We start from the raw sequence: 14,380 nt of genomic DNA on the forward strand, positions 1-14,380 counted from the left end.
GTTCTTCAATTTGTACTGATTAATAAGTTTTATTTTTCCAATATGTTCAGCTTATTTATACTTCCTTTCCAAGTGCTTATGCGTATCATTTTCTTATGTTTTCCGTACCTTCTTAGTTAGTGGAAACATTATTTGTTCTTCGAGTGTGCTTTGTCTTCCTTTTCAAGAAGATCATCAAAGTTACTAGTTTGCAGCTTCCAAAAAGAAAGAGCCTTCTAATCCCTAGTTCAGAGGCTAACCTTTATTAGGGCTCTTGTGGTTATAATGAGGACCCTGCTTCCAGCAGGGAGATTCTGGAATACTGAACAGATTATTCAACAAGTTCAGAGCAGATTCTGAAGTCCCTTATAAAACCTGCCTGTGAATACTGCTTTCTTTGCTTTGCTGTTTCTGGTTTCCATAGTATTCCTAATTACATAAATCATGTGGAGCATGGGAGCTATTTTCCATCTTATATCAATGCTGATACTGCTTGCATTTTGATATAGTTTATATTTTTTTACTAAGCTATATATTTTTTTTTCTTAAATTCTTATGGAGGATACACAACCCTGAAAAAAAAGTAGTTTGTGTTAAAAAAAAAATCTGTGAAATTCTGCTTTGGAATCCTTTGGGCTGACATAAAGAATTTGAAAGTTACGTTGTAACAAGTATAGAAGAATGAAGCTAAAAGACTAGAGACTGATAAAATGTTCTCAGTTTTAATTCAAGTTTAAATCTTGCAGGTAAACCTTTCTCAAGTTTATTACTTACTTCTCAATGTCCTTAATTTTTTTTTCAGTTTAACAGTTACTTATGTAATGACTTTCCATGTATAGAAACTGCATTTGGTTCAATGAGTGTACCAATTAAAAGTTCACAAATTAAAATTCAACACAGTAATATATGATTATTGAAACTAACTAAAAGTGCTGATGATTCTTAAACTGTGTTTCTTTAGGAAAAATTATATGCAAGATTGATTTATGTTACACAGTTTTTAAGAATGGAAGCCTTATAATTCTAAAAAAAAACCTTACTGCTCTTTTTATTTCTTTAGTAATATATATGATATAATATTTTTTAAAAAGTTTGAGATGTTTATTACGATAAAACTTATAGAGAATAGCAATTGCTCCAGGAATGTAACAATATGCTCAGTATGTGAATTTTAGGAATTAATTTCTCAGGCTGGTGAGTGAATTTCATGCACACATCTAAATATGTCTAAATGATCATTGGGTCGTGATTTCCTTTTAACTTATAGTAGTCTTAGAAAATCCTCAGCTCATTTTCTAACATTTTCCTTAGTGATGAATATATCAGAAAGAATTTAAATTGTGCTTTGATAGAGAGTTGCAGAACTTGGTGCCATAAAATGCGTAACTTTTTTACTAAGAGCAAAATTCAGCAGAATACCAGTAGCAAAGGCCATTTGCATAACTCAGCTGCTCAGCAGCTCAGCTGAACCTAATTGTAATTCAATTTCCACATTGCTACACTAGGCCTCTCTGCATAAAATATGCAACATATAACATAACCCATGGCACAGACCTATTTTCTTTGCTGGTGATCTATTTAATTTCTTTTCTAGTAGAAGTTTGTATTAGAATAAGTAGCCAAGCCATATAGTTATTTTGTGTGTTTATGTTGTGTCGCATGTATACACTTAAGTAAAGACCAAGTTTAAAAAAAAAATGGTATCTTCTCTTTTTTTCTGGGTTCCCAAATGTGCCTAATTTTTTTTTTTTAATTTCTTTGTTTCCAGCATTTCAGAGGGAAATTTTATCTTGAAAAATGTTAGCTAGCTGCTGTGTCATTTGACTGTTTTACACCAGAAAGACTTTATAAGCAAATCGTGTGAAAAAGTGTATAAATATGTCTGTCAAGTCCATATGGATGTTGCAATACAGGCCCACAAGTAAATATCTGTTTACAAAATGTGTACTGGAAAAGCATTACTAAATCTTTGACTAGCTTACATCCTAGAAGCTTAAAAACAAAAGGTGTAGTAAAATGCCTGCTTAAGATTCTCCCCATTATTTTTAAACAGACTTGCCACCCTGTTTTATGAGTTATTTAAGCAGTGGCAGTGAAAAGACTTGAATAGGATGGCTTATAAAGGTGTGGATTATATTTTATGAATAATTCCCAGATGTGATGTTTTAGGTATATAGACTCCTCAACGGGAAGCTATATACAGAAAGAACATGGATCTTACAATTTTATCAGGACAATGCAAGTAGATTTCAGCAAGGTTGGTTCCAACTCATCTGTGATAAATGAGAAGATAAGGCAATCAGTGCACACCATGACACTCTGTGCAGCTAGTTAGGCACACTTCAGAACTATTCAGGTGTGCTCGCAAAGCTCATGAGTCTTGCTTGGGGGGGTGTCTCAATATAAATACATCCTTCATGGTGGCCACTAGTAATGCAGGAATTGCCTCTGTAAGACTTAACCCAGGTCAGATATAAATAATAGATGTTAAGAGTTAGCTCTGGTATTGGGTCTGTGTTCCAGGCAGTGTATTTCAGTTGGGTCAAAAGAATTTATTTTCCCTTATTTTCTCGTATAGTTCCTCTGCTTGAAAAATGCCTGCAAAATTCCATCACACCTTTGCGGGGACCAGTTTGGGTCTCTAAGGGAGAAGGTTTCAGCCCCTCAGGAGCTAAGATGTACATCCAAGGAGTTCTTTTGGCCTTGTACCAACGATTAAAGTCTGCAAAAAAATTTTATAAACAGGTGAGTCATCCCTCTTTAAAACTGCTTTATTGTATGTTTTAAAATGTACTTGGTTGTATAGAGGCAAGGGATTGGCATCATGTCATAAAAGAACTGTGACATGTATTTTGTGAGCCCAGTGCCTGTTAGGGAGCCAAAATGCTTCTTCTATAATCTCAAAGCCAACAATAATGGGGCTAATTGTATCTATCTTTTGGTACAGGATGTCATATGTCTCATCTTTTCTTGCTGCGTACTGTGCAAAGCGAAGGCAACTCCTTATGTGGAAATTCTATAGACAGTCAATTTAAATGAGAAAATGAATAGGTCCTAAAGCATTTGAAGCTTTAAATGTTCACCCGTCTATTTTTTTTTTTCAATATGCAGTCAGACTTGCTATTGTAGAAAATGGGCTAAAATATAACCAGTCATATTCTGGGAAATTGTGAATTAACTTCATGTCAAGAGTAACTTTACTTCATTTATGCCTATTTAATTTGTATGTTTCAGAACCTGAAAGTATAGAAATAGAATTAATGCCTTTGAATTAGTTTAAACTAGATTTTGTCCTTTAATTTCTAAATAGCCATTCCATAATTGTGAGACAGGAAGAGAGAGAGAGGGGGAGAGAGAGAGAGAGGAATTGTGTGTCCGCGAGTGTATGATAGGGTAGAAAGGGATGTGTGAGTGAAGACTGGTATTTTTATAATTACTTATAAGGACTTTTATCTTCAAGTGGAATTCACATTGTAGAGCAGAATGATTGATGCCCTTTATAAAATAAAAATGGAGTTGCCACAATTTTAGAATCCTCTTTGCACTTGGTCTTAAGAAGTTAAGCATACAATTTACCATATTAAATAAGGGCTAGGTTTTACATTCTAACTGGGAGTTTCCAGTTTAAAACTGGGCTCATTATCTCAGACCACAGGCTGCTGAAAAATGTATATTTTGAAAGCATCATGCTATTATTCTCCATATGCAGGGGGAGGGGAAGTGTGAATGGGGTTCAGTCTCAGTGTTCACACAGCACCTCCTGCTGTCCGGTTAGGAAAAGAACAACTTGTATTGACTAGAAATTCTTGAGCTAAGGTATCCAGAAGTAGCAAGAAACATCTTCCCCCGTGAGAAACTTTCATTCTCAAAATGTGATTGTTTTGCCAGTTAATTAATGTCAGTGTATCTAGAAGTGAAATTAATAATTATCATAGATGAGGCTATTTATAATTATAAATATAAAAAAATTAAAAGCCAAACTTAACTTTAGTATTCTTTATTAAGCTAATATCATATATAAAAACTGGATTAAAACATATTTTTTGTATTTATATTACTTTAACAGAAACTTTTTAAGATACAATGGATTATGACCAATTTAATTACAATCAATTATTTGGTATTAAACAGTTTGATGCTACTAATTTGACAGTTTAAAATTATTTAATGTTAAGAAAACATGAAATGGTTCGCCAATGCAAGAAAAGCACTGTTTAAATCAAATCTAAAAAAAAAAATGAACATTTTCTAAGTTTTATTAAAAGTGAGGGTGTTAGAGATAAGAACTAGCTCAGAAAGTAATTGTGGCATATTTGTTTTTTCTTGCATTTTTCTAAACATTTAAAAAATTTTAATTGTTGTACTGGATTGAAAAGAATTCTGTGTCATATGAAAAAAATGCTTTAAGAATTACTTATTGCTTTGATTTTAAAAATTTTTTATGACTCAAAATTGATGAAAAATATATTTTTATTAAAATAACTATTAAATGTAAATGTGAACAAAAATGAACATTTTTAGTGTCTCTAAATATCTGAGCATCTGAAATTGCCTATATCATCTTTATGACTTTCAGCATTATGTTAAATTTGGAATATTTTAAAAATCTGTGCTCTTTCCCATTCCTAACTAAACCTTTTTATTTTGCTCAGTTGCGATAACTTAAAGTTTTGCACTTAACAATTTAAATGTGATACTTGGTTAAGTTTAATTTTAAAATATAAAATTGAAGATAAAGAGATAGAAAATTGCCTGTTAGACACTTCCATGCAAATTTCTATTTCTTTTAGGTATGCCTAATTATATGTATTCTTGAGTCTCTTTCATATTGTTTTTTTTCATGACTTACTTTAAAATTATCTGCGATGTTTATAAAAGTCACTTTGTGGTACCATTATTGGGTCATCAGTGGTTAAGCATTAAGCCTGGCAATAGCTTTATTTCTGAGTAGGATTTCTTAGCAAATATCCCTTTTAGCATTAATGAACTTTATTTGAACTGCATTTACTTCATTTGACCTTAGGGATAGACTTTTCTATTTAGTTTTACTTAAGATTGTGTTTGGTAAAATGGAGATAGATGATAGATGATTTTCTTAACAAACCTAGGCTTATAAATTATAGAATTATATGACCTCTTGATATCATTTCCATTTATCCCACTTCTGAGATCATTTATCAAAACAACAGCATTGTTTTGCTGGGATTTTGTCAAAAGATTATACACTTCAAATTGATGTTTTGAATTCCCTAACGAAATTTCTTTTAAATTAAGTAAGTAGAACTTTAAAAAAAAAGTCAGAACTGCTGGTTTTATGTTTACAAACTTACTTTTCAAATTTAACTTTAACTTGGCTATTACATGCATACAGCTGAATTAAGCCTACTGCATTAGTGTAGTCTTAAAAATATACTGATTCATGTGTATAAAATGAGATATTATATTTAGGACAGCGTAAAGTCACTTAGTCTTACATTTGTTACATTTATTTCCTTAAAAGTGGAAACATTTTAGAAATTGCTCAGAGCTAAGCAGAATCTATTTAATTGGTTATCTTTGAAGTAGCATAAATGCTTTCCTATGAAACGCAGTTAACACTTTCAGCGACAGAGCCGTTCCATCTCATTAGCATTCTTGTTATGTAGTGGTGCTGTTGGTGGGGGTGTTGAAGTAGGAATGCCATTGTGTGGAGTTCCAGTGTTTGGGGACAAACACTGCTGTGGAAGGAACGTGTGAAAAGGCCACAGTCCTGTCAGTGAATGAGGAAGGCTGTGCTTTCTGTGTGCTTCAAGCAGGGAAGCTGTCATTCATAGGCCTAACACAGCTAAACAGAGGCCAAAACACAAGCCTGCACTACCTTTTAAAATGATATTAGTGATTTTTAAACATGATCTTCTTTATTTATGATCCTCCATAGAGCTTTTAGATGCTGTCAGTAAACAAAATATATGTCAGTCTGTTCAGCAACACTGTAGAGGTCCATAAAAGTCCATGGAACTGTGCCAGAAAACTATATAAATAATGATTTGCAGCGACTGATCTTAAGTACAAATGTGATTTTTGAGAAACATGTATTTCTGGAAATGTCTTCCCAATTTTGATACTCCTTTGAATTTTTTTTCTCTCCCAAGCCACAAAATTCCTGGAGACTTTTACCTAATGAATGCATAGCACTCTTCTTTTAAGATACAGTTTTTAAAAGAGCTCATAAACATACAGTTTTAATCATTTAAAGTGGTTCACAGTATAGTTTAATAGTTGTTATAAATTGCATAGAAATTTCTGAAATTCAGAGAGACACAAAGGAAATGAGTATCTATAGTATCTTAACAACCGTCATCTTAATTATTAAGAATATCATAGTCCCTGTGGTAGTTAAGATGAAAAAGTTTGAAGGAATGTTTAGTACTACTCCTAATTTTCAGCACTTTGGAAAGAAGTAACCAACTTTGAAATTAAATTTTAGCATGTTTGCTTAAAAAAATAAACAGAAAAATATCCTTAAATGTTTCTTAAAATCTTGGGATATTTTCTAAACTTTGACACTATGTTGAAAAAAAGGACAATTTCTAATTATGTCTGAAACTGCAGGGAAATGTTTTATTTCTATAATTTTAATTTGGAAATATGTACTTGGGCTGTTTGTAATAGATCATTACTTAATGAAATTCGTTGAAAACCAAGTTTCTGCCTGAGTGATGTAAGTTTTTTTGTGTATATGTTCCTTTTTGTTTATTAATTTAAGCGAGGTACTTTTTCAAATGTTATTATATTCTATTCCTAATGTTCCATATTTGATGTGTTAGGTATAAAAATCTCAAACACTAAGTTTCTATTTCAAAAATTAAGTCTCACTTTTTAAACTGGACTGTACTGTAACTTTATTTTATGGGCATATAATTAGATGAGAAAATGACCATTCAACATAAGCATATCATCAGTTTTGCAGTTTAAAACCAAAGTGTATTTTATTATTACATTAAACTAACCTCTATCAAAGCACTTCTATTTTGTTAAAAAATTCCCAAGTTAATGTTGGTTCACTTTAACCCACACTTTTCAAGAAGTTTGATACTTAGATATCAAACCAATAATAATTTTATTCAGAATAGATTCAGTTCAAAATATGTTTGATTTACATTTAGTGCTGACAGAATTTGTTTATTGAAAAAAAGTATTTTTAAAGAAATTTAATGCTTTAATTTCCCATAAAAGAAGTGCTGAGAGTTTGTCTTTTCAGATCTGTATCATTGGTCAATCAAAATTGTTTATTGGTCCTAACATTATTGACAGAAAAACTGTTTCTATTTCTTTTTCTATATATACTTTTTAAACTATGCCAGCTATTTTTTAAGCTTTATCGATATACAATTGACATATAATATTGTATAAATTTAAGGTGTTCAATGTGATGATTTTATACACTTACATATTGTGAAATGATCACCGCAGTAGGATTAGATAATACCTCTGTCACCTCACATAATTAACATTTTTTTTTTTTGTGGTGAAAACATTCAAGATTAATTTCTTAGCCATTTTCCAAATGTAATACAATATTGGTAACTGTAGTCACTTGCTAAACATTAGTTCTCCATTTATCTATTAAAAATTGGGCTCTTTTCTTGATTTAGCCTTCCTGAGGCAATACCCAAAATACTTCAGTTTGAACTTCTTGATGTCCTTGGGACAAAATCTGTAATATATAATAATAACTTATTATTTAAAAACTTAAAACAATGTTATAGATGTTTCAAAAAGAAAACTATTTCTGTGGGTTCTGATAGGTAATTTTTTAGAATATTACATTGTTTGTAGATTTGAGTGATTGGTGAATTTTTTCTCCCCTGAAACCAAGCTGCATCCTAGTCACTTGAAGTATTTTAAGAACCTTAAACTTGTGTCTTTTTCTAAGTGTCATGCTTTGAGCAGGCCTAACATCAGTTAAATGAAGTGAAAATTGCATTCTTGTCTTGATAGAGATGAAAATGGATTTCTGGTCATGAAATAGATGTAGTTGTCACTTTTTAAAAAAGGTGTCAGCAGTTTGCTTCAGCGAGTAAGGTGCCAATTCAGTATGGCAGTAAACTTGTGATCTGAGCAATCAATAAAATGCTTCAATAACTTCTGCTTCATTACACTTATAATAAGAGGCTATAGATCCATGGCACATAAAATGTTGATAAAGAGAATATGTGGGGACCGACTGTGACAATTTTCTTGAAAGTACAGTAAGTGCAATATTGCCATCTAGAGTTTGTGCATAGGTAATTATTGCAGAGAGGGGGAAAAAACCGACAATAGGATAAAACAAGAAATGACACTGAAATACTGTTTATTTTCCATTCTTTTTCCATGACACATTTATCTTCATGGAACATTTCATTTGATTCTCCAGAAAGCTGTTTAGGTCAGGAAAACATTTTCAAATGTGTACTTTTCTCTGATTTTCTTAAAATTATACTGATAAATGTCAAATATGTATCTGTGGCTCAAACTTTTTTTTTTTAACCATGAAAACTATTAAAACAACTCACGTTGGGAAAATATTAGACCTAATGATTGATCATCCTTTTTGTCTTTTTACAAAGTAATTCAGTTATATTAAAAAAAGCTCTAATGACATCTCAGTTGGATACCTTTCAATTCAAAATATTTTTATTGATATCAAACACTTCCTCAAAAATTAAAAGCCAGCTTACTTTAAAAATAATATTTAAAAATAATTCTCTAGGAAAATAGATTTTCCTGCTTATGTGATTTTGAACATTTTAATGAGCTGTAAGTTCAGTTTGGGGATTGTCTAGAAATGCGTCTTCATCTCTAAATAAACACTTTAAAAACAATTATTTATCACTTTATTTTTCTTGATTAATTAAAAATTATTTAATTTTATAATACTTTTTGAATGAGCTAATATGGAAAATGCATATTGAACCTAAGCATTACTGAAGTTTTTCTCCCTCTAGTTTGTGACTGAAAATGCCTGTTGCATAACAGAAAAAAAAATTTTAATTTACATTTAAGTGTTTTATGATACGTAATACAAAAGTCAACATAATATAGGTATAGATGACTTAATAAGGAAAGTTAATCTGAAAGGTTATTTTTTATTCTCTCATTTATTTATTCTTTAATCTATATAGATAGCTTTTATAAGTTGATAGACCTTGGCCTACAAACTTCCATGAGAAAAAGAATTTGACATTTATATATTAGTAATGTATTTTTTTCTAATGTTATACTATTTAGGTATTTTCTGTTCTCATTCATCTATGTGTGAATGACTTCTATAATTGTAAGAAATGGAAATGATTGTAGTATTTTATTTTCCTTTTCTTTTTTTCCTTTCTTTTCTTTTTTTTTTTGTCTTTTCTAGGGCTGCACCAACAGCATATGGAGGTTCCCAGGCTAGGGGTCCAATCAGAGCAACTCCGGATCTGAGCCATGTCTATCACCTACACCACAGCTCACGGCAATGCCAGATCCTTAACCCACTGAGTGAGGCCAAGGATCGAACCTGCAATCTCATGGTTCCTAGTCAGATTCGATAACCACTGAGCCACGACAGCAACTCCTATTTTCCTTTCCTGATCAAAATTTTATCCTTAGACATCCTAATATTTTACCTCTACTTACATTTAAGACAGTTCTTTAGATAAAGAGCTCTTATTTTGAGATTTTAATTATACTGAGTAGGAACTTTTGCATTTTAAAACCTCCAAATAAGTATAGTATTGTTCTGGTAAAGTAAGTGAAAAGTAGACCTGACAAATTTTCTTTAAATTACTCAACCACCTACAGGTATTCTTGCCTATGACTCTTTTGAAATGAGAATAAATTTTATAGAGTTACAGCAGCAAAGTGAAAGAGTGTGTTTGATAGATTCCCTGAACAGTTTCAACACCCACAGGTATTATTTGTAAGAAAACAATCATGCCGAGTCTTCAGCTGGTTAGAGAGGGCACAGCATTCTATCTTCACCTGACATCCTATCTCTTCCGTCAACATCCTGGGCCCCCTGCCTGCCGCCTCCTCCTCCCCAAACAATAATGCTCTCTGAGAGGTTTGTGTGAATGGACAAGAATATGAATTTTTTTCCTTTGAAGAACTAAAACAGTATTGAAGACATATTCTTAGGAGGAGGAAAGCCAACTGTCTTGAGGATTGACTAGTATTTTTGGTTTTCTTTCCAAAGTGATAAATGTTGTCAGTGATTGATAAAGTCTTTGATTATTAAGTCTGACTACTGATTGATGAAAGGGAGACTCGTTTTGGAAATAGTTGCTTTGCTTTATTTTATGAAGAGACATGTAGTGGTTTCCTCTCACCTGTTGTTGATAATGGCATAGCTTGAATAAACATCAATCATAACACTATATTGCTGATTTTCAGATAATATAATTCATTATTTGATGTAGTTTATATATGTAACAAAAGATGAAAATGAGTCTAAAATAAATGTATTATTCTTTTCAGTCAGATTTTTTCAAGTTAACTATGTCAGAAATCAATTTTACGAAATTTCCTAGAAAATAATTAGCCTCCTATGACATTTAAAAAAGATCTCAAGTTCCTAAACAAAGCTAATCATGTATGGAAAAAAGAATATGGTAAGAGTCCATGTATCAACACTGAATATATGTCGCTAGGAAGTTAAACGTTGAAAGTATCAGAGAACAGAGTGATTGCATAAATAAAGGTTCTGTAAGGATCCTAGTCTCCAACCTTGGCAGGTGACAAGTGGGTTATATCTTCCAGAGCTGTACTGTCCAATACACTATACCTATGTGGTTTTAAATTTTAAATTAATTTTAATAAAATGAAATACAAATTAAATAAAAATTTAAAAGTTCCTCAGTCTCGCATTCCACATTTGAAATACTCAATAGCCACAGCTTCACTGAAAATTCTGTGGGACAGTGTGGTTCTAGAAGGAAGACATTCAGTCTAGATATCCTAATTATACTTCCTGCATTGGATTACATATTCAATGACTAACAAAATAAGAAGGATCTTTTAATGTGATCTGGTTTTAATTCAGTATTGGGTTGATAAGATAGTCTAGTCTTCACAAAACAAAATCAGTTGTGAAACACATACACACACACGCGCGCACACACACACACACACAAACCCAAGTAGGTCACGATCTATTCATCATCTAACCACCAGATGGACACCTTTAGGGCCATCGGAGTCTCTCATGATCCCTACTGATAAACTATACAGTGTGGTATCCTTAAGGGCTATGATTCTGGCAGTCACTGAATTAACTTTACCTTGTTTGATGAGAAAAGATTACCCTCCTCCCCTGCAAAAAAGAGAGCCAGAGAAGACAAGTGATAAAATGTTGACTGCTCCTTATGTATTCAGTCTGAGTGTTAACCAGGGTTGAGGATATAGTAGAACTACCCCAGACCTTGCCTGTAGGAAGCTTATATTCTTGTTTTGGAGATAAAATATACCCACATGAAACTATTAGAAAATATGCTTATAAGTATATAGTTAAGTGTTAAAAATATATGGTACAGATACTTTGTTTATGGGAACTTAAATAAAAGAGAGATAAAAATACCAAAGAAGCATTTTAAGGTCGAAATGAACTTTGGAGGCCATTTAGTACAGTCCTCTCATTTTATAGATAATAATAAGCATGACAAAAATAATAATACTTACCTCACTGTGTTGTCAGAATTAAATAGTTCGTGTATATAAAACTCTTAACACAGTGCCTAGGGTACAGTAAATGGACAGTAGTGCTAGCCATCATTATTATCTTTATTATTAAGTTTTTCTGCTTTATTGACAAAATAGGAAGATACTAAAAGTGAACACTGTAGTCATTTGATATATGTATGCATTGTGAAAAAATTCTTACCATCTCTGAATATATATATCACTGTGTGTACCATTTAGTGAACACACATATCACTCTGTGTGTGTGTGTGTGTGTGTGTGTGTGTGTGTGTGTGTGTGTATTTCATTGAGGACATTTAACTTCTATTCTCTTAGCAAATTTCAGTTATACAATACAGAGTTCTCAACTATAGTCACCATGTTTTACATTAGATACTCAGACCTTATTCATCTTATAGCTGAAAGTTTGTATCCTCTTACCAACCTCTCACTATTTTCCCTACTCCCAATCCCTAACTCCATGTATAATTGATACCTTTATTATTATTATTATTATTATTATTATTATTATTATTATTATTATTGGCTGTCACAGCAGCATGCAGAAATTCCTGGGCCAGGGATCAAACCCAAGCCACAGCAGTGGCAAATGCTGATTTCTTAACTGTTAGGCCACTAGGGAACTCCGTGATACCTGATACCTTTATTATTAATGTTATAGATAAGGCAATGAGATAGAGTTGTAATGAGACTAGAAACTAGAGCCTAATCTTTGCTCTTGGAGTGGGTAAAGCATGGTTCATTAACTGAAATATGGGGAGGGTTTGAAAAAGAGACTCATATAGGCAATGACATGAAATTGGGAGTAAGATATTATTTTCAAACAGGTTATACTTGATACAAAAAAGGTTCCTGGTGACCTTTGAAAGATAATGAAACTTTAGAGTGCATAGGGTTAAAGAAAGAATTGATGTTGAGGAAATAAGGGCAGTCAGTGGGTATAGATAGATAGGACCTCTGAGAGCTTGATAGTGGCCCGTATTTTTCTTGAGATTCCCAGTATATTAAATAATTAAATGTCAAAACAAGGAGTTCCCATCATAGCTCAGCAGAAATGAATCTGACCAGCATCTATGAGGATGCAGTTTGTATCCCTGGCCTTGCTCAGTGGGTTGGGGATCTGGCATTGCCGTGAGCTGTGGTGTAGGCTGCAGACTTGGACTGGATCTGATGTTGTGGCTGCGGTGTAGGCTGGTGGCTAAACTTGGATTTGACCCCTAGCTTCGGAACCTCCATATGCTGCAAGTGCAGCCCTAAAAGAAAAAAAAAAAAAAAGAAAGAAAAGAAATGTCAAAACAAGATTTTAAAACTATTGGAGTTCCCACTGTAGTGCAGTGGGTTACTGATCCAGCTTGTCTCTGTGGCATTGCCAGTTCGATTCCCTGGTGCAGTGGGTTAAGGTTTGGATATTCCCACAGCTATGGCGTAAGTGACAGATGTGGTTCGAATTAGATCTCTGGCCCAGGAACTTCCATATGCCACGAGTGAGGCCAAAAAGGTGGGGGGGACTATTGAATTTGTTTTATGATTACTCTTATAATTAACTCTATCAACAACTTGTCCCTAATGTGACATAATTATTCTATTTTTATGATGTTTCAAAAATATTTGAAAAGTTGAATAATCAAAAAATCAATTCATAATCCTTATTGGTAGCTTGGTCTGGTGATGGGACAAAAGTTTTATAACAACTGTCTTTGGTTGATTCTGCCCCTGTATCTCTTCGATGGTTTGTATAACTTTGGGAGTAGGGAAAAAGGCTGAATTTGTGGCCTATTTGAACTGAGGCCAAAAGCCTTCCTCAACCTCAGGATTGACGCATCTGAGTTCTTGGAGTGTTTGAGGATTGTAGATGGGGAATGAAAGTCATTTTGGAAACAATATGGTAGAGTTTATTTTAGGAAGGATATGTATGTTTCAAGAAAGCAAATTCACACACACATACAGTACACAAGATATGTAAAGAAGTATTTAAAATTTTTTGTCTAAATCTGGTTTGACCTTGCAGACAAGGTTCGGTTCATGTTAGTGGGGGAAAAGTGAAAACTAAATTTGTTTCAGGCCAACTAATTTAACCAGTTCTTTTAGGTAATTCCCAGCCTTTCGATAAAAGAAGCTCAGATGCTCATATTTCTGTTCTCTGTGCTCCTTCCAGAAAGGTATTTGGGTGTATGGGGGTAGGGGGGTTAAGTTACAACTGGGGTTGTTCCTCTGAAGGTATGCAAAGACCAAAAGGGGTACCATTCTAATGCTTCACCCTGAAATATAAAAATCTCCGGGGCATCATACAGAGCAAAATTTTGAAATATCGGTGCCATAAACTTCTTGTAGGGCTCTGAACCTTTTCTTGCTATAAATGTATTTCTATTAAGGAAGAAATGGGATAGAAATATGAAGTTGAAGTCTATTTTATGTATATAGTTTATATTTGTTAATCCCATACTGCTAATTTGTCACACGCCCCCTTTCCCTTTGGCAACTATAAGTTTGTTTTCTATATTTGTGAGTCTGTTTCTGTTAACATGGCTTTTTAAATTTAAAATTTCCTCAGTATACTGTTATTCAATTTTTAAACATAGAGAAATGCTGTAATAATTTTACAGTGAACATCCATACCTACCACCTAGAATCTAGTATTAACATTTTACTATTCTACTTGATTTATTAAATGATTATCCACTATTCTTCTTAACCACTTTTT

General features: G+C 32.8%; 1 protein-coding gene across 15 annotated transcripts in view; it reads left to right on the forward strand.

Moving 5' to 3' along the window:
• DCDC1 (doublecortin domain containing 1) overlaps nucleotides 1-14,380 on the forward strand; it is a 489,423-nt gene that overhangs the window by 92,770 nt on the left and 382,273 nt on the right. For 13 of the 15 annotated variants that reach the window (XR_014837084.1, XM_021085287.2, XM_021085290.2 and 10 more), the window contains one exon: nucleotides 2,558-2,724. Coding sequence is in view for 14 of the 15 variants with exons in the window: in XM_021085287.2 (XP_020940946.2) it covers nucleotides 2,558-2,724 (167 nt within the window). In the remaining variant the exon portion in view is untranslated. Of the gene's footprint in view, nucleotides 1-2,323; nucleotides 2,446-2,557; nucleotides 2,725-14,380 lie in introns of those variants that run through there. The other 2 variants (XM_085011473.1, XM_085011472.1) reach the window with 1 other exon arrangement.

The sequence above is a fragment of the Sus scrofa genome, chromosome 2 (assembly GCF_054392235.1).
Source record: "Sus scrofa isolate SSC_HxYL_T2T_F1_AM1 chromosome 2, Sscrofa_HxYL_maternal_Yorkshire_Landrace_v2.0, whole genome shotgun sequence".
Classification (NCBI taxonomy): Eukaryota; Metazoa; Chordata; class Mammalia; order Artiodactyla; family Suidae; genus Sus; species Sus scrofa.